Here is a 20,962-nt window from a genome sequence, read left to right as displayed (position 1 = left end):
GTGCTGTACAGAAACCCAGCCTAAAACCCCAAACAGCAAGCAATGCAGGTGTAGAAGCACGGCGGCTAGGAAAAACTCCCTAGAAAGGCCAAAACCCAGGAAGAAACCTAGAGAGGAAGCAGGCTATGAGGGGTGGCCAGTCCTCTTCTGAGCTCATTACACAAATGACACATTGAGCTCATTACACAAATGCCAATGTGCTGCACTCTACTGGTAAAGTCAGGGCCCAACATCTTAGAATAATATGAAAATGATCCTCCTTTTATGATCCAGAGAGAAGAGCAAAGTCATGAAAGTGGTTGCTCAAGTAATCAGACTCTAGTGACTCAATGTTTAATTGTTATCTACAGGTAAAACATTCCAAGTCATAGTCAAGTTAATGTATGCTATGATAAATTACAATCGTTTTTATCAGCTTGACAGGTCCATATGCAGTGATGTAAAATACTTTAAAGTACTACTTAAGTAGTATCTGTACTTTACGTTACTATTTATATTTTTGACTACTTTTACTTTTACTTTACATTCCTAAAGAAAATAATGTACTTTTTAATCCATACGTAGGGAGGCGCACAATTGGCCCAGCGTCGTCCGGGTTTGGCCGGTGTAGGCCGTCATTGTAATTAAGAATTTGTTCTTAACTGGCTTGCCTAGGTAAATAAAGGTACAAAAAAATATATAAAAAAATACTTATTCCCTGACACCCAAAAATACTCCTTATATTTTTAATGCTTAGCAGGACAAGAAGATTTTCCATTTCACGCACAAATCAAGGGAACATCCCTGGTCATCCCTAATTGCCTCTGATCTGGAGGACTCACTAAACACCAATGCTTCGTTTATAAATTATTTCTGAGTGTTGGAGTGTGCCCCTGGCTATACACAATTTTTTAAAAACAAGAAAATTATGGCGTCTGGTTTGATTAATGTAAGGATTTTGAAATTATTTATACTTTTACTTTTGATACTTAAGTATATTTTAGCAATTACATTAACTGTTGTTACTGACAGTTGTGGCTGCTTTGCGTGATGTATTGTTGTCTCTACTTTCTTGCCCTTCGTGCAGTTGTCTAAACCCAATCCTTTTTGTGCCCAATAATGTTTTGTGCTTCTACCATGTTGTGCTGTTGCCATGTTGTGTTGCTACCATGTTGTTGTCATGTTGTGTTTTTACCATGCTGTGTTGTCATGTGTTGCTGCCATGCTATGTTTTTGTCTTAGGTCTCTCTTTTTGTAGTGTTGTGTTGTCTCTCTTGTTGTGATGTGTGTTTTGGCCTATATTTTTATTCAATTTATTTTACATTTTAATCCCGGCCCCGGAGGAGGCTTTTTGCCTTTCGGTAGGCCGTCATTGTAAATAGGAATGTGTTCTTAACTGACTTGCATAGTTAAATAAAGGTTAAATAAAAATAAATAAAAAATACATAAGTATATTTAAAACCAAATATTTTTTGACTTTTACTCAAGTTGTATTTTACTAGGTGACTCTCCCTTTTACTTCAGTCATTTTCTATTAAGGTGTCTTTACTTTTACTCAAGTATGACAATTGGATACTTTTTCCACCACTGTCCCTACGTTCTGAAAATAGTTATGAACATGAATGTGGTCAATGCATGAAAAGAACCCTCTCATAGCCACGCCTTGAATCTGCACGCCCCTGCCAATAAACCAATCAGAGCTTAGTCAAAAACTACGCAACAGCATGGAGGGACACTAGAAAGCAGCCATAGGGAGTGGTGAAAAGAGAAGGAAAAAAACGCTTTAACACAAAAAAACATATATTTGAATTTCATAATAATTTACTTCCCACTATCATTTACATTTGGTTCCAGACATACCATTAACATGTTATTTTATCATACTAAATGTGGATCAACGTCAATTTGCCACACTCAAGATGGCGACAGAACCTAACCATTCCTGACCTACGTTACGCAGGTGCCTGTGTTAACGTTTGTCCTCCTCTACCTTGTCAATTTGGAAAGGACTACGGAGGCCTGGGTCACGGATATCCAGCACTGTAAATTACAGGTCAGTCTATGTATTGAAGTTAGGCAACATATTTGGGACATTGATGAAACAGTAAGTTTGTGTTCGTGTCGAGTAAATAAACTCGATACTATGCTTTTACATCTTGATACTAGAGCAAGACTGACTTTCAAGCTAGTCTAGCTAACGTAAACTAACTAATAGTATTAATGTATCTGCATGCAGCATTTTGCCAAATAGCTAGCTCTTTTAGCTATCACAACTAACATTTTAACCTCAACTAACGTGGCCAACACACACAGTGAGATGTGTTAATAGCTGCCAAGTTTCAGTTGCCTGCAGATCGACATTTATATAGCTAACGTTAGCTACTGTATAAATAGTTGGGATAGCTACAAGCTAGTTCTAATGTTATCTTGTGTAACAACTTGTCTGCCAACCACCACATCTCTTTTTCAACATTCTTGAAACTAATCACGACTTATTTCTCCTCAAACTATCCTATGCAGCTACATGAGTTCAATTTGCTAGTTGCTTTCTCCGCCTGCTCTCTCAAATTCCATGATTGTTAAAAGTTATAACCCATTATGTCTTTGAAATGACAACTATTTGAGTTTGTTGCATTGTTTTATGGATTATTGTCTTCTAAAACGTTTTTCTCCTTGTTTTTCTCTCATAGAAATCTAGCTACCCATCATGGCACTGAGAAGCGCTGTGTGCCGTCTGCTGGTCAACCCCCAGAGATGTGCCATCATTTCAGCATCAAGATCTCAGGGATCAGTAGCGCCTGCACAAAAGGGTATAACATTACTCAATAATGACCTTGCCATCATGAGAACACAATGGTAGCAGTTTTACAAAGCCATTCTTACAATCATCATGCCTCTATTTGTCAGGGGAAGTACTCAATCTGTGTCCTTTCCACAGATGCAGAGAAAGCTAGTGAGAAGAAGGCTAAAGCACGTATGTCGATATCAACTCCTTTCAGATCAATCATACATATATTGCCCTTCTATTATTTTTGGGGTCTGATGACTATTCAGTTGTGCTTCTCTGCTCTATGATCCTTCTCTACTGAACCACCAGCCAAGGTTCAGTTTAACTGGCGGGATGGCCTGGAGCTGGAGGGTCAGCTGACTGAAGACGAGATCATGATCCGAGACTCGATCCGTGATTACTGTCAGGACAAACTCATGCCCCGCATTCTGATGGCCAACAGAAACGAAGGTGGGTCTGACTTTTGAGACACACCATCACCCAGGCAGAGCCCATTGAGCTATTTATGCCAATAACCTAGGAAGGATCCCTTAAGGATCAATTTTGCCCTTTAAGATGGAATATCAATATTATGAATATCGTCAGTTATGCAAAACATGTCAACATAACATGCTGCCTGTTTTGTCTTAGTGTTCCATCGAGACATTGTGTCAGAGATGGGGGAGCTGGGTGTCCTGGGCCCAACTATTAAAGGTGAGTCAATACCTTTTGCGATCTGGAGGGTGGCCTTGCCGATATCATGGACAGTAATGGTTTGAGAACATTCCAAGATTTGAAATACATACACATTACCAGGTATATCATTTATTCTATATTTACAATTTAGATCAGCTATGCTGGCCTATGGAGTCCCTCGGGAAACCCAACTACCGAACCATCCAATGATGGGATTTATAAATAAATTATCTGGCTCTCGAAAGGACTGATCTCCATTAGAGGTTGACCGATTAATCGGCATGGCCGATTTAATTAGGGCGGATTTCAAGTTTTCATAAAAATTGGTAATCAGTCTTTTTGGATGCTGATTACATTGCAATCATGAGGAAACTGCGTGGCAGGCTGACCACCTGTTACTCGAGTGCAGTGTCAAAAGGACCTTGTGGCTGCATTGAGCCACGGTAAGTTGCTAGCTAGCATTAAACTTATAAAAAAACAATCAATCTTCACATGATCACTAGTTAACTACACATGGTTGATATTACTAGGTTAACCAGCTTGTCCTGCGTTGCATATAATCAATGCGGTGCCTGTTAATTTATCATCGAATCACAGCCTAATTCAACTTCGTCAAACAGGTGATGATTTAACAAAAGCGCATTTATGAAAAAATCACATTCGTTGCACAAATGTTTCTAACCATAAACATCATTGCCTTTCTTAAAATCAATACACAGAAGTATATATTTTTAAACCTGCATATTTAGTTGAAATAAATGCATGTTAGTAGGCAATATTAACGAGGGAGATTGTGTCACTTCTCTTGCGTCCATTGCAAGCAAAGTCAGGGTATATGCAACAGTTTGGGCCGCCTGGCTCGTTGCAAACTCTGTTTCTTCCTAACACGGACCGTAATTTGCCAGAATTTTACATAATTATGACATAACATTGAAGGTTGTGCAATGGAACAGCAATATTTAGACTTGGGGTTGCCCCCTGTTCAGTAAAATGCGGAATTGTTCTGAAAGAATAAACCTTTTCTTTTCGAAATTATAGTTTCCGGATTTGACCATATTAATGACCAAAGGCTCGTATTTCTCTGTGTTTATTATAATTACGTCTATGATTTGATAATTGATAGAGCAGTCTGACTGAGTGGTGGTAGGCAGCAGCAGGCTCGTAAGCATTCATTCAAACAGCACTTTACTGCGTTTGCCAGCTACTCTTAGTAATGCTTGAAACACAGTGCTGTTTATGACTTCAAGCCTATCAACTCCCAGGATTAGACTGGCAATACTAAAGTGCCTATAAGAACATCCAGTAGTCAAAAAGGTATATGAAATAAAAATGGTATAGAGAGAAATAGTCGACGTGTCATAATTCCTATAATAACTACAACCTTAAACTTCTTAACTGGGAATATTGAAGAACTGGGAAAATTGAACCACCAGCTTTCATATGTTCTGAGCAAGGAACTTAAGTGTTGAGGATCAGCGGGGTGGAGATATTACCTAGGGTAGGTAACAACATCTCCACCCCGCCGATCCTCAACACTGGGGCCCCACAAGGGTGCGTTCTCAGCCCTCTCCTGTACTCCCTGTTCACCCATGACTGTGTGGCCATGCACGCCTCCAACTCAATCATCAAGTTTTCAGAGTGTGAGGCTTGATTACCAACAACGACGAGACAGCCTACAGGGAGGAGGTGAGGGCCCTCGGAGTGTGGTGTCAGGAAAATAACCTCACACTCAATGTCAACAAAACAAAGGAGATGATCGTGGAATTCAGGAAACAGCAGAGGGAGCAGCCCCCTATCCACATCGACGGGACCGTAGTGGAGAAAGTGGAACGTTTTTGAAGTTCCTCGGCGTACACATCACGGACAAACTGAAATGGTCCACCCACACAGACAACGTGGTGAAGAAGGCGCAGCAGCACCTCTTCAACCTCAGGAGGCTGAAGAAATTTGGCGTGTCACCAAAACAAACAAACTTTTACAGATGCACAATCGAGAGCATCCTGTCGGGCTGTATCACCGCCTGGTACGGCAACTGCTCCTCCCACAACCGTAAGGCTCTCCAGAGGGTAGTGAGGTCTGCACAACGCATCACCGGGGGCAAACTACCTGCCCTCCAGGACACCTACACCACCCGATGTCACAGGAAAGCCAAAAAGATCATCAAGGAACACAACCACCGGAGCCACTGCCTGTTCACCCCGCTATCATCCAGAAGGCGAGGTCAGTACAGGTGCATCAAAGCAGGGACCGAGAGACTGAAAAACAGCTTCTATCTCAAGGCCATCAGACTGTTAAACAGCCATCACTAACATTGAGTGGCTGCTGCCAGCATACTGACTCATCTCTAGCCACTTTAATCATAAAAAAATGTATGTAATGTATCACTAGCCGCTTTAAACAATGCCACTTTATATAATGTTTACATACCCTACATTACTCATCTCATATGTATATACTGTACTCTATACCATCTACTGCATCTTGCCTATGCCGTTCGGCCATCGCTCATTCATATATTTTTATGTACATGTTCTTATTCATTCCTTTACACTTGTGTGTATAAGGTAGTTGTTGTGAAATTGTTAGGTTATATTACTTGTTAGATATTACTGCATGATCGGAACTAGAAGCACAAGCATTTCGCTACACTCGCATTAACATCTGCTAACCATGGGTATATGACAAATAAATTTGATTTGAAATGTTAGCTTTTTTACATGGCACATATTGCACTTTTACTTTCTTCTCCAACACTGTTTTTGCATTATTTAAACCAAATTAAACATGTTTCATTATTTAAAATAAAAGGGTTCATTGTTCATTCAGTATTGTTGTAATTGTCATTATTGCAGATATATATATATTTATATATATCGTCCGATTTAATCAGTATCTGATTTTTTTGGTACTCTAATAATCGGTTTCAGCGTTGAAAATAATAATCGGTCGACCTCTAATCTCTATAATATATAAACAAAAAAAGAAAGCTCATTCTGAGCTAGCTATTTAAAAAGTTTGGTTCACAGATCTTGTTGAATCTGAATAACCCTTTAACTGGAACAGAATATGGAAAAATAAGTCATCCTGTAATCCAAGCCATCAATTTATACATTTTAAGTTTTTTCACAGACTGTATTTAACACCAAGAAAATGTTTTATGATGAAATTGGCCCCAACTCCATATGCTGTGGGAGTGCCCTGCAGTTAAATGCTTCTGGGGCAAAGGTACAAGTGCGATGTGCATGAATGTAAATATTCAATGTTTGGCATATATTATGTTACCTAATGATGATAGCTCCTTGAATCTCTCAATCAATCAAAGATGATTGCTGGCTCTTAGATGGTAATCACCTCACTCTCTCCAAGTTCGCCAGTGGATACAGTTACTGTTAGAAGTTATAATTATTGTCAGCGAGAATGAATGGTGCTAGTCAAGGAACAATTGAGGCTTGGAAAAATATACTTGACTCTGTAAACTGCTGAGCGGGATGGGAATGGGTGGGAAACATGGTTGGCTGTTTTTTTTATCACTTAAACTGTATTTCTTAGTTTTCTTATTTTAATTTGAGTGACAGCCTACTGGTACATGTTTTATAAACTTATAATTTGAAATGGATAATGTACCTGTAAGCCTCCCAGTGGTTATATCATTCTCTGTAAGCTTTCAAAGAGGGATTTTGTTTTCTGTGAAATGGACTTTGGTCATTTTGATCACAAAATGTTAAAGGCTATTTGTTTTTCAGAATCAACTATATGTGTGATGCCAGAAGCATTCAACTATAGATAATGTAAATTAGATAATTGATTGTAGATTCACTTAATTCCCTTTTAATGTAGGCCTACTGTTTGTTTTGGAGGTTATTGCCTATGATGTGACCTCTCCCTCCACACTTTGACCAGGCTATGGCTGTGCTGGGACAAGTTATGTGGCCTACGGTTTGATCGCGAGGGAAGTGGAGAGGGTGGACAGTGGCTACCGCTCTGTCATGAGTGTGCAGTCCTCCTTGGTCATGCACCCTATCTACGCGTACGGTACCGAAGAGCAGAAGGAGAAGTGGCTGCCCAGGCTGGGTAAGGAGGAGGGGACATCCACATCCCTTAGGCCTCATCTTAAATGACGCACAATCCTGTTTGTATCTGGGTGTATTTGTCCTGTAATATGTCCTCTACCTCCCAGCTCGTGGAGAGATCCTGGGCTGTTTTGGGTTGACTGAGCCCAACCACGGCAGTGACCCCGGTGGCATGGAGACCCGGGCTAAGTTCAACCCCTCCAGCCGCACCTTCACTCTCACTGGCTCCAAGACCTGGTGAGTAGAACTGGGAGACTGTACTTCACTACATAGTAGTGCTGGGGGGGGGAAAATCAATACAGTTACATGTCGCAATATTATTTTTGACGATATTGTGTATATACAGTGGAGAGAACAAGTATTTGATACACTGACGATTTTGCAGGTTTTCCTACTTAAAGCATGTAGAGGTCTGTCATTTTTATCATAGGTACACTTCAACTGTGAGAGATGGAATCTAAAACAAAAATCCAGAAAATCACATTGTATGATTTTTAAGTAATTCATTTGCATTTTATTGCATGACATAAGTATTTGATACATCAGAAAAGCAGAACTTAATATTTGGTACAGAAACCTTTGTTTGCAATTACAGAGATCATACGTTTCCTGTAGTTCTTGACCAGGTTTGCACACACTGCAGCAGGGATTTTGACCCACTCCTCCTCCATACAGACCTTCTCCAGATCCTTCAGGTTTCGGGGCTGTCGCTGGGCAATACGGACTTTCAGCTCCCTCCAAAGATTTTCTATTGGGTTAAGGTCTGGAGACTGGCTAGGCCACTCCAGGACCTTGATGCTTCTTACGGAGCCACTCCTTAGTTGCCCTGGCTGTGTGTTTTGGGTCGTTGTCATGCTGGAAGACCCAGCCACGACCCATCTTCAATGCTCTTACTGAGGGAAGGAGGTTGTTGGCCAAGATCTCGCAATACATGGGCCCATCCATCCTCCCCTCAATACAGTGCAGTCGTCCTGTCCCCTTTGCAGAAAAGCATCCCCAAAGAATGTTTCCACCTCCATGCTTCACTGTTGGGATGGTGTTCTTGGGGTTGTACTCATCCTTCTTCCTCCAAACACGGCGAGTGGAGTTTAGACCAAAAAGCTCTATTTTTGTCTCATCAGACCACATGACCTTCTCCCATTCCTCCTCTGGATCATCCAGATGGTCATTGGCAAACTTCAGACGGGCCTGGACATGCGCTGGCTTGAGCAGGGGGACCTTGCGTGCGCTGCAGGATTTTAATCCATGACGGCATAGTGTGTTACTAATGGTTTTCTTTGAGACTGTGGTCCCAGCTCTCTTCAGGTCATTGACCAGGTCCTGCCGTGTAGTTCTGGGCTGATCCCTCACCTTCCTCATGATCATTGATGCCCCACGAGGTGAGATCTTGCATGGAGCCCCAGACCGAGGGTGATTGACCGTCATCTTGAACTTCTTCCATTTACTAATAATTGCGCCAACAGTTGTTGCCTTCTCACCAAGCTGCTTGCCTATTGTCCTGTAGCCCATCCCAGCCTTGTGCAGGTCTACAATTTTATCCCTGATGTCCTTACACAGCTCTCTGGTCTTGACCATTGTGGAGAGGTTGGAGTCTGTTTGATTGAGTGTGTGGCCAGGTGTCTTTTATACAGGTAACGAGTTCAAACAGGTGCAGTTAATACAGGTAATGAGTGGAGAACAGGAGGGCTTCTTAAAGAAAAACTAACAGGTCTGTGAGAGCTGGAATTCTTACTGGTTGGTAGGTGATCAAATACTTTTGTCATGCAATAAAATGCAAATGAATTACTTAAAAATCATACAATGTGATTTTCTGGATTTTTGTTTTAGATTCCGTCTCTCACAGTTGAAGTGTACCTATGATAAAAAATGACAGACCTCTACATGCTTTGTAAGTAGGAAAACCTGCAAAATCGGCAGTGTATCAAATACTTGTTCTCCCCACTATATATATATAATTTTTGCTAGATAGTGCTAGTTGTCTGTACCTGCACCAAAACTCTGGTATTTTTAATCTTATAGCTTGTTCTCCATCTTCGTTTTAAATAGTGAGCCAACATGTCTTCAGCACTTTTTTATTTCCTGACTGATCAAAACTAATTGTCTCATGCTTTCTCATCTCTCTGCAGCAGACATATAGTGAGCAATATGTTTGGAACATAACATTGCAATAAAATTGCAGTATTGAATCAGAATACATGAGAATTGCAATACATATTGTATCGTCACCTAAGTATCGTGATAATAGCGTAGCGGGAGGTGCCTTACAATTCCCAGCCCTACTACATAGTGAGGGAAATAGTTCATCACCCCATGAGCATGAGGACTTCAGGACTGACTTGACAGAGATGTGTGTAGCTGGATAGCAGGCATTAGGAGAATCTTGATGTTTAGATGTGATGTACTCAGTGTTTTGTGATGTACTCATTTACATTTTACATTTAAGTCATTTAGCAGACGCTCTTATCCAGAGCGACTTACAAATTGGTGCATTCACCTAATGACATCCAGTGGAACAGCCACTTTACAATAGTGCATCTAAATCTTTTAAGGGGGGGGGGGGGGCAGAAGGATTGCTTTATCCTAGGTATTCCTTGAAGAGGTGGGGTTTCAGGTGTCTCCGGAAGGTGGTGATTGACTCCGCTGTCCTGGCGTCGTGAGGGAGTTTGTTCCACCATTGGGGTGCCAGAGCAGCGAACAGTTTTGACTGGGCTGAGCGGGAACTGTACTTCCTCAGTGGTAGGGAGGCGAGCAGGCCAGAGGTGGATGAACGCAGTGCCCTTGTTTGGGTGTAGGGCCTGATCAGAGCCTGAAGGTACTGAGGTGCCGTTCCCCTCACAGCTCCGTAGGCAAGCACCATGGTCTTGTAGCGGATGCGAGCTTCAACTGGAAGCCAGTGGAGAGAGCGGAGGAGCGGGGTGACGTGAGAGAACTTGGGAAGGTTGAACACCAGACGGGCTGCGGCGTTCTGGATGAGTTGTAGGGGTTTGATGGCACAGGCAGGGAGCCCAGCCAACAGCGAGTTGCAGTAATCCAGACGGGAGATGACAAGTGCCTGGATTAGGACCTGCGCCGCTTCCTGTGTGAGGCAGGGTCGTACTCTGCGGATGTTGTAGAGCATGAACCTACAGGAACGGGCCACCGCCTTGATGTTAGTTAAGAACAACAGGGTGTTGTCCAGGATCACGCCAAGGTTCTTAGCGCTCTGGGAGGAGGACACAGTGGAGTTGTCAACCGTGATGGCGAGATCATGGAACGGGCAGTCCTTCCCCGGGAGGAAGAGCAGCTCCGTCTTGCCGAGGTTCAGCTTGAGGTGGTGATCCGTCATCCACACTGATATGTCTGCCAGACATGCAGAGATGCGATTCGCCACCTGGTCATCAGAAGGGGGAAAGGAGAAGATTAATTGTGTGTCATCTGCATAGCAGTGATAGGAGAGACCATGTGAGGTTATGACAGAGCCAAGTGACTTGGTGTATAGCGAGAATAGGAGAGGGCCTAGAACAGAGCCCTGGGGGACACCAGTGGTGAGAGCGCGTGGTGAGGAGACAGATTCTCGCCACGCCACCTGGTAGGAGCGACCTGTCAGGTAGGACGCAATCCAAGCGTGGGCCGCGCCGGAGATGCCCAACTCGGAGAGGGTGGAGAGGAGGATCTGATGGTTCACAGTATCGAAGGCAGCCGATAGGTCTAGAAGGATGAGAGGAGAGAGAGTTAGCTTTAGCAGTGCGGAGCGCCTCCGTGATACAGAGAAGAGCAGTCTCAGTTGAGTGACTAGTCTTGAAACCTGACTGATTTGGATCAAGAAGGTCATTCTGAGAGAGATAGCAGGAGAGCTGGCCAAGGACGGCACGTTCAAGAGTTTTGGAGAGAAAAGAAAGAAGGGATACTGGTCTGTAGTTGTTGACATCGGAGGGATCGAGTGTAGGTTTTTTCAGAAGGGGTGCAACTCTCGCTCTCTTGAAGACGGAAGGGACGTAGCCAGCGGTCAAGGATGAGTTGATGAGCGAGGTGAGGTAAGGGAGAAGGTCTCCGGAAATGGTCTGGAGAAGAGAGGAGGGGATAGGGTCAAGCGGGCAGGTTGTTGGGCGGCCGGCCGTCACAAGACGCGAGATTTCATCTGGAGAGAGAGGGGAGAAAGAGGTCAAAGCACAGGGTAGGGCAGTGTGAGCAGAACCAGCGGTGTCGTTTGACTTAGCAAACGAGGATCGGATGTCGTCGACCTTCTTTTCAAAATGGTTGACGAAGTCGTCTGCAGAGAGGGAGGAGGGGGGGGGGGGGGAGGAGGATTCAGGAGGGAGGAGAAGGTGGCAAAGAGCTTCCTAGGGTTAGAGGCAGATGCTTGGAATTTAGAGTGGTAGAAAGTGGCTTTAGCAGCAGAGACAGAAGAGGAAAATGTAGAGAGGAGGGAGTGAAAGGATGCCAGGTCCGCAGGGAGGCGAGTTTTCCTCCATTTCCGCTCGGCTGCCCGGAGCCCTGTTCTGTGAGCTCGCAATGAGTCGTCGAGCCACGGAGCGGGAGGGGAGGACCGAGCCGGCCTGGAGGATAGGGGACATAGAGAGTCAAAGGATGCAGAAAGGGAGGAGAGGAGGGTTGAGGAGGCAGAATCAGGAGATAGGTTGGAGAAGGTTTGGGCAGAGGGAAGAGATGATAGGATGGAAGAGGAGAGAGTAGCGGGGGAGAGAGAGCGAAGGTTGGGACGGCGCGATACCATCCGAGTAGGGGCAGTGTGGGAAGTGTTGGATGAGAGCGAGAGGGAAAAGGATACAAGGTAGTGGTCGGAGACTTGGAGGGGAGTTGCAATGAGGTTAGTGGAAGAACAGCATCTACTCAGTGCAAAGAACTTTGGAATTGCGTCATATAACTAGCCAATGGATCATATAACAGAACAAACACCTACAGACCACAAACATTGATGAAAGCTACCTTTGTCTCAACACCTTGGGAATGCATTCCCCTACTGATTGAAAAGACTACCTATTCATGAAACATCAAGAATAGGCTACTTCCAAAAATTCTGAAGAATAGGAATATGTGCTTTCTATTATACAGAAATCTTCATTAGAGTTTTTGTATTCATTAGAGCATAAAAAAAATGAATGTATTTTTCAAATAATAAACCCAAGATCAAGTGGTTTGGCTCTTATCTAAATTGTAAACAACATTTCACTCTGTATACTAGTCCACAGGGTGGTGCTGTTCACACATATATTAATGCTAGGTGCATGAATATTAGGTTCCCCTCAGTTCCCCTTTACGCAGGTTTCACAGAGTGTTATGATTCTGAACTGAGAGACGTCAGCAGTGACTAACTGGACTTTGTGGTTGTATACTTAACCATTGAGTGCATTGGCCCTCACATTGCATAAGCTTAACACTGAATAAATACATGTTAATTGGTAACCTGGGCCTGTAGTTAATGTTTTATATATTTGATGTAACACTGTTTCCTCTGGGGAAATGCAGCTTCAACAACTTCAACCAAATGCTTAGTTTGACATTGAGTACGTGGTTCTGTTCAATTCTACCATCACGTCTTGTGAAACTTATACAACACTGTCCTCATATAGCCCTAGAAACCAGGCTCACTCTGTAGCATACTGATAAAATAGCTCCTCCCTAAATTACAATGCCTTCCCTCATCTCCTTCACCTTCGTCAGGATCACCAACTCCCCTGTGGCGGACATCGCTGTGGTCTGGGCCAAGTGTGACGATGGGAAGGTGTGTGGCTTCATCCTGGAGCGCGGTATGAAGGGCTTCACCACACCCAAGATTGAAGGCAAGTTCTCCCTGAGGGCGTCTGCCACTGGCATGATCATCATGGACGAGGTAGAGGTTCCTGAGGAGAACCTGCTGCCCAAAGTCTCTGGCCTGGGGGTGAGTAGAGGCCAGCATACCACTGTCATGTACTGACTTTTATGTGGATGGCCAGACTTTCTTATAATGCTGTTTAATCTTGTTGGTATAAATGTTTTGTCTGTTCTCTTTGGCTCTAGGGTCCCTTTGGTTGCCTGAACAATGCCCGGTATGGCATCGCCTGGGGTTCACTAGGTGCTGCAGAGTTCTGCTTCCACGCGGCTCGTCAGTACACACTAGACAGGTGAGGATTCTGCGGCTACTATTGGTATGAGATGTTGTTTTGGATGAGCAGGACCGAGCAAAAGTCTGTAGCTCTTGAATTTTATTTTGTTTTCTCAGCTTTTCTGAGTGAATTTAAGATGTTCTGCTACTCATGATATTTGTTAATCTCAGAATCCAGTTTGGAGTACCCCTGGCCAGAAACCAGCTGATGCAGAAAAAGATGGCCGACATGTTGACAGAAATCACCATTGGCCTGCAGGCCTGTCTACAGCTGGGGAGACTCATCGACGCCAAAAAGTAAGAGGGAACTGGAAATGATGTGACATAATCGTCTTGTAGTGTGACACCACTTTTTAACAAAGAACTACACACCATAAGGGAAGTACAATTTCTGGTTGTTTCAGAGTGAATAGAACCTGAGGAGGAGACTTATCTCATATGTCTTCTTCTCTCCTCCCTCAGGGCAGCCCCTGAGATGATCTCTATGCTAAAGAGGAACAGCTGTGGGAAGTCCCTGGACATCGCCCGGCAGGCCAGAGACATGCTGGGAGGAAACGGCATCTCTGACGAGTACCACATCATCCGCCATGTTATGAACCTGGAGGCCGTCAACACATACGAAGGTGAGGAGAAAGAAGGCCATAACCAGGTCTAAGAGGATATGGATGTGTCATTGCTATGGATGTGGAAGCAAAACTGTTTTATCATGGTTTATTTACTCACCAGTAGAGGTCAGTAATATGTCATTTACAAGAAATAAATAGGTCATATGGGAAAACCATTGAACTTTCCACAATATTTTCAAAGGAGAAAAAAAAAATGTCTCCTTATATATTTGCTCAACTTCAGCATCAGCACTGTTCCACATGGTTCCTTATATTGTTTTCTTTGTCTTCCAGGTACCCATGACATCCATGCCCTGATTCTGGGCAGAGCCATCACTGGACTGCAGTCTTTCACTGTTAATAACTAACTGCCTGCTGCTAGTGCTCAAACAGACCACTATCAGAAACCTCAAGTCAATCTGTTCCTTAAACGAAGGACAAGTAGTTCTACACTGCTTTGATGGCTTGTCTTCTACAGTAACACTAATGCTAATGTTTCCTCTCTCTTGAATTTGTAGAATATGGGATGGTTTTCTGGACACAGATTAAGCTTGGTCCTGGATGAAAAATCTTGATTGAAATAGCTTTTTAGACCAGGACTAGGCTTAGTCTGTGTCCGGGAAACCAGTCCTAAATCTTTACTTTATGCGAAAGACCAGGTCGGGTTTTAAAGGCAAGTCTATCATCGATCTCGTGGACAATTCATGAGTGTAATTATTTCAACTTGAAAAACAAAGCTATTTTTCTATTCTGTCATAAAACCCTAGTACTTACTGGTTAGTTTGGACAATTTCTGTCTACAATGTGTTTGAAATAGTTTACTATACGGTGGAAGTTAAAATGGTACAGAAAGAATCGCTTATTTTCTCACAGCATTTGTAGTAAAATGGTTGTTGGACAAACATTTTAAAATGAGGTCACGATCCATACGTATGTCCTGAGTTTTTAGAACTGTGATGGTACTAATGATCAGTTATTGGTAATTGAATGCCAAATAATTGATACTGCATGTACTGTTAGAGTTGGGGAAAAAACAAGTTAAATCAATTGAAGTTAAATTAAGTAAATAAATTAAAGCAGTTTAAAAAATCATGCCATTGCTTTTTTTGTAATTGAATAGTTGTATTTGTGACTTACCATTTAGGCAGATCCGAGAGATTTGTATTTGGGGTACAGGACAATGAATGCTGTTTGCACTTTATTAAGTTTGCCCTCCTCAGAACTCAACCAGATCTAAATGTTATGCATGGTTTGAATTGCAATGTCAAAGGTTAATTCAAGCTTTTCACAAATAACTCTTATTGCAGTACTTTAATGGCCATTGCAATTTCCTTTTGCTGTCAAAGTAATAGTGTTGTAGTAATGCTCACTATCTAATGCTAAATTAGTCTCTTGTTTATAAATTAATTGTCATCAACAGGCGGTCCATTTAATCCAGGGTGGTTGGGGGATTTATGGATTACTCATCCATCATTTCATGGTAGTGTTTTGAATGTTCCTATTTGAAGTAACATGGAGTGTTTTAATAAAGTGAATCAAAAAAGATGGGGGGGGGGGTATTCCATGAAAAGTGTATTTTGCGTCCCTTTGATATAGAAATTGTGCACCACTATTGAATATTAAAAGCCTTTTACATTAAATGAAGTGCCCTTTAAAATAGATCACATGGAGTATTCAATAAATCAGATTTCTATTATGAATAAAGACTCGCTAAATTGCCTAAATTCAGTATGTTGACATGCCCCTCTGTGCACTTTGTGACTTCTGGAAGATTTTAATGCACTTAACCTCAAGAGTTTTCACAATTTTTTTCTAAACATTGAACATCTAATAGTCAAATCATAGTGTAAAAGCAGGTTCTACTCTTTTTGGCCATTTTCTGGTGTTTTGTGATGGAAAACTGAGTGGGTCGAGAATAACACGTCAACCCTGTTACCCATGGATAGACAGGCTAGAAATGTTTTAACAATTTTAATTTGTTGAGTGAAGCTTGCATTCAATTGCCACTGTTGTACAGAACAAGCTTCCATTCCCCCTGTCACAAGGGATTTTATGGCAGCTTTAAGAAGTCGTCAACAATGTTACTTTATTTGCCACTTAATATGCACTTACTATAGTAATTATTTTTATTTGATGTCTTTTGATAGAAAACTTTTATTTTATGAAGTTCTCTGCTCTTTATGACAGCATGTTAAATGTAAAAAAAAATGTATACCAAGTTACACTTCTCCAAAGGCACCGAATTGGTGGACCTACCCATAAGCATTAAAGTGAATGTTTTTGATTCTAAACTGGGCACAAACGTATATTCTGGCCCATTAAAAATGAGGTTCTATAATGCTATTTGGTCATAGGTATGAACAAAAATATCCACACTAGTTATGTAATAAATTATTTTATAAACAAAAGCTTCTTCCAACACCCACTCAGTTTACAACCACTGTTTTATGTCCTATTAGACATATACCACAGTCAAACAAACAAGTCATTGCTTTAATTATTCCAGACCTCCCAGAAGTTGGGATGCTATGAGGCAGTTAAAATAAATTAATGGCTGGGTAGATGTCAGTTCTCAGCTGTCTGCTGCAGGCTGTTGTTGATGGCTGATAAGGTCTGACTGGCTCCCTGTAGCTCCATGCTGAGCTGACTGCACCTCTCCAGCACCTCGGACAGCTCCTGCAGATTGGCCTCCATCCCACGGCCATGTTCCTCATAGCTGCTGAACATCTGCTCCTTCACCTGCTGGCACACCTCACTCACCTGGGGGGGGAGGGAACCCACACGCGCACTAGTCACAGACTCGTAATCTAAAAGCATTCTTTTTTTAACTACCAAAAAATTTGACCATGTGCTTTTTACTCAACAGTAGGACAGTGATACCTTATTCATTAACTTGTTCTCGAAGGTGGTCATGATTTCCTGGTCCATGGCTCGGCTCTGGTTGATTCGCTCTATCAGATCCTGGGCCTTCTTCCCTATCTCCTCTATCGTTGAACTGAGAACAGTCGTAGCCTCCTCACCTGGGAGCTCGCTGGAAGTACTGTTGTGTACGTCACGTCTATTGGAGATGTTTGAAATGTCGATGCCGGAGTCCTCACTTCCATAACAAAATCAACGTTAAATACTTAACAGAACACATAATGAATAATACTTTAAACCCAGTAACTCCATACCTTTGCTGTCCATGGCTTTCGTCCAGTGTCACAAACGAAAATGTCTCATCAGGGATGTCCTGGTCTGGCCCATGTCCTTGTTCAGGGTCCTAAGGATACAGGGAGAAATGTCAATCAAACCATAACATTTTCTGATCCCTCTAATATACATTGACAACGTGTACAGTTGTCAAAAATAAGTAGCAAAGGATTCAAAGGTGCAAGATCTCAGTCATTCAGAGTTGAGCTGGACAGTCTCATATTTTCCTTCATTTACCTTGGGTGATGAGGGATGATGATGACAAAGTTTTGGTGTAGACTGAAAGGTATGTGCTGGCTTTCCAAAGAAGAGCTGGGACATTTTCTATGAGCAAAATGTTACATAGGAAAAATAAATGCAACCGGTATGGAAGTTAGATAGTTCTGCAACAACTCAACCAAACCACTTTCTCTAACCTTCTCTGACTTAACTACTTTAACGTTACATTGGGCTATGCTGGCCAGCCAGCCTAGCTAGGCATAAAGCTAACACTTCAGACTGATCTGATCATGACAAAACCAAATAGTGTCCAGTCTCGAGTTGTGCCAAGGGTAAAACCATGTGGTGGTAACCAAAATATTAGGAATATTTATCGAAACTCCATTGAAAACAACAAAATACTGTTGCTGGCTACTTACCAAAAAAAAATATATTATTCAGTGCACTGTGTCATAAAAGTTTTCGTCAGAACTGTCTGCACACCTCGAAAATTGCGCGCGAAAAACGGGTTCTGGAGGACACGTGCTGTGAACTGGTTAGTTGTTGTCAATGTAGACTTGGAACAATACTGTATAATGCACCGACACGCATTTTGAATAATTTAATGCATATTCTTTAAAATAATTATCAAAAAAACACATTTTATCATCAAACATATGACATATTCAAATGAATTGTAAAGTGTGAGGCTGGGGTCTGGTCAAACCATTGGGAGAAAAACATTTACAGTCGACATCAGAAGTTTACATACACCTTAGCCAAATAAAGTTACAATTAAACTCAGTTTTCACAATTCTTGACATTTCATCCTAGTAAAAATGCCCTGTATTAGGTCAGTTAGGATCAACACTTTATTTTAAGAATGTGAAATGTCAGAATAATAGTAGAGAGTATGATTTCTTTCTTTTATCACATTCACTCATTCTTTTATCACATACACTCCTTTAGTATTTGGTAGCATTGCCTTTAAATTGTTTAACTTGGATCAAACATTTCGGGTTGCCTTCCACAAGCTTCCCACAATAAGTTGGGTGAATTTTGGCCCATTCCTCCTGACAGAACTGGTGTAACTGAGTCAGGTTTGTAGGCCTCCTTGCTCACACACTCTTTTTCAGCTCTGCCCACATATTCTCTATGGGATTGAGGTCAGGGCTTTGTGATGGCCACTCCAATACCTTGACTTTGTTGTCCTTAAGCCATTTTGCCACAACTTTGGAGGTATGCTTGGGGTCATTGTTCATTTGGAAGACCCATTTGCGACCAAGCTTTAACTTCCTAGCTGATGTCTTGAGATGTTGCTTCAATATATCCACATAATTTTCCTCCCTCATGATGCCATTGTAGGAGAGTTAAAAAGGTTATCCCATCAAACTTCAAATTATTAGAATAGTACACAACGCAGAACAGAACAACCAGGTTGAGGGTCAGTGGCCAAAGCCCGCGAACAGGAATATTCCAAGTTCAGACAGAAGGGGGGAGTCAGATCGATATGATTGCCAGGAACTTTACTTTTGGTGTCTATTTTTAATTGTTGCGTTACTGGGGCTGCCTGTTGATGTTAGGTAGGTGTTACACCCTTGAAAAAGGGTAGCTACATGTTAACATCTTCAGGTTGTGTTTCATTAAATGTATTTTATTTCATCTGGGTGCTTGCGTCTCCTACTAACACCCTGGTACCACCCGTAGCTCCCGTTCTCCTCAGTCCGAGAAAACACAGAGAGAAAGAACAACTTGTCAGATGGTGCATTGGAGACTGATGTGTTCCTGTCCTGTCTTTTCACAATACTATTGCAGATCAACATAAAAGCCAAAAAGACAGCCGTGGTATCGCTCTTCATTTCTTGGTTCTCCTGTGGTACATGTAAGACCCGCTACACCATCTATTTTGTGAAGTGCACAAGTCCCCCCTGCAGCAAAGCACCCCCACAACATGATGCTGCCACCCCCGTGCTTTACGGTTGGGATGGTGTTCTTCTGCTTGCAAGCCTCCCCCTTTTTCCTCCAAACATAACGATGGTCATTATGGCCAAACAGTTCTTTTTTTGTTTCATCAGACCAGACAACATTTCTCCAAAAAGTAAGATCTTTGTCGCCATGTGCAGTTGCAAACCATAGTCTGGCTTTTTAATGGTGGTTTTGGAGCAGTGGCTTCTTTCTTGTTGAATGGCCTTTCAGGTTATGTCGATATGGGACTCGTTTTACTGTGGATAGAGATACTTTTTTACCTATTTCCTCCAGCATCTTCACAAGGTCCTTTGCTGTCGTTCTGGGATTGATTTGCACCTTTCGCACCAAAGTATGTTCATCTCTAGGAGACAGAACGCGTCTCCTTCCTGAGCGGTATGACGGCTGCGTGGTCCCATGGTCTTTATGCTTGCATACTATTGTTTGTACAGATGAACGTGGTACCTTCAGGGAAATTGGTCCCAAGGATGAACCAGACTTGTAGAAGTCTACAATTTTTTTCTGAGGTCTTGGCTGATTTCTTTTGATTTCCCCATGATGTCAAGCAAAGAGGCACTGGGTTTGAAGGTAGGCCTTGAAATACATCCACAGGTACACCTCCAATTGACTCAAATTATGTCAATTAGCCTATCAGAAGCTGCTAAAGCCATGACATCATTTTCTGGAATTTTCCAAGCTGTTTAAAGGCACAGTCAACTTAGTGTATGTAAACTTCTGACCCACTGGAATTGTGATACAGTGAATTGTAAGTGAACTAGTCTGTCTGTAAACAATTGTTGGAAAATTACTTGTGTCATGCACAAAGTAGTCCTAACCAACTTGCCAAAACTATAGTTTGTTGACAAGAAATTTGTGGAGTGGTTGAAAAATGAGTTTTAATGACTCCAACCTAAGTGTATGTAAACTTCCGACTTCAACTGTAGATAGAGCACCAGAGACGGGGTATTTTCAGGATGAACTTTGTGTGATCAAACAAACTTTAAAGTGCATCCATCTGAGCTCAGCCATTGTGGAAATGTTTTGATATCTGGGGATTAGGCCTACTGAGGTAATGCCAGTGGGATTTAAACAGAAGTGATCAGCAAACTGAAATAAAGAGAAAAGGAGGAGACAGGAAGAAGTTAAAACAAAGTCAAACTAAGGGCTGAATTTCATGTAAGGCAGTTCCTAGGATAGACAAACACCTAACATCAGAAGGGTGAACAGGAAGATGCAGAGGAGATGGTGTGACAGACAGGAAGATATAGGCTCAATAGAACTATCATGCTGCACATGTGCAGTAGCTTAATCTGCTTTGGCGACTTTGACGCAGTGTCTGGGTCAAACTGATAGATGAGCGGTGTTGTATTGCAATAATTCCATAGCAAACACTGGAAAATGTGTCTTTGGC

At 42.2% G+C, this 20,962-nt stretch overlaps 2 protein-coding genes across 3 annotated transcripts; one reads left to right on the top strand and one right to left on the bottom strand.

Moving 5' to 3' along the window:
* Window positions 1-1,922: 1,922 nt before the first annotated feature.
* LOC129826421 (glutaryl-CoA dehydrogenase, mitochondrial-like) lies at window positions 1,923-15,836 on the top strand. 2 transcript variants are annotated; one of them, XM_055887133.1, is made up of 12 exons: window positions 1,923-2,032; window positions 2,670-2,789; window positions 2,918-2,953; window positions 3,077-3,217; window positions 3,398-3,460; window positions 7,343-7,513; window positions 7,620-7,749; window positions 13,171-13,387; window positions 13,507-13,610; window positions 13,763-13,888; window positions 14,054-14,214; window positions 14,491-15,836. In XM_055887133.1, the coding sequence occupies exons 2-12, from the start codon at window positions 2,687-2,689 to the stop codon at window positions 14,562-14,564; spliced, it is 1,326 nt and encodes a 441-aa protein (XP_055743108.1). In that variant the 5' UTR covers window positions 1,923-2,032; window positions 2,670-2,686; the 3' UTR covers window positions 14,565-15,836. The 2 variants fall into 2 exon arrangements, with proteins under 2 accessions (XP_055743108.1, XP_055743119.1); XM_055887144.1 differs by having other exon boundaries at window positions 1,928-2,083.
* Window positions 15,837-16,617: 781 nt separating this feature from the next.
* Window positions 16,618-17,709, bottom strand: LOC129867414 (synaptonemal complex central element protein 2-like). The gene is made up of 4 exons (XM_055940798.1): window positions 17,626-17,709; window positions 17,370-17,458; window positions 17,077-17,293; window positions 16,618-16,956 (listed from the first exon to the last, which is right to left on the bottom strand). The coding sequence occupies exons 1-4, from the start codon at window positions 17,707-17,709 to the stop codon at window positions 16,762-16,764; spliced, it is 585 nt and encodes a 194-aa protein (XP_055796773.1). The 3' UTR covers window positions 16,618-16,761.
* Between the last annotated feature and the right edge of the window lie 3,253 nt (window positions 17,710-20,962).

This window comes from Salvelinus fontinalis, chromosome 2 (assembly GCF_029448725.1).
Source record: "Salvelinus fontinalis isolate EN_2023a chromosome 2, ASM2944872v1, whole genome shotgun sequence".
NCBI classification, from domain to species: Eukaryota; Metazoa; Chordata; class Actinopteri; order Salmoniformes; family Salmonidae; genus Salvelinus; species Salvelinus fontinalis.
Note: the sequence above shows the minus strand (reverse complement) of the source record. Positions and strands in the feature narration are given on the sequence as shown.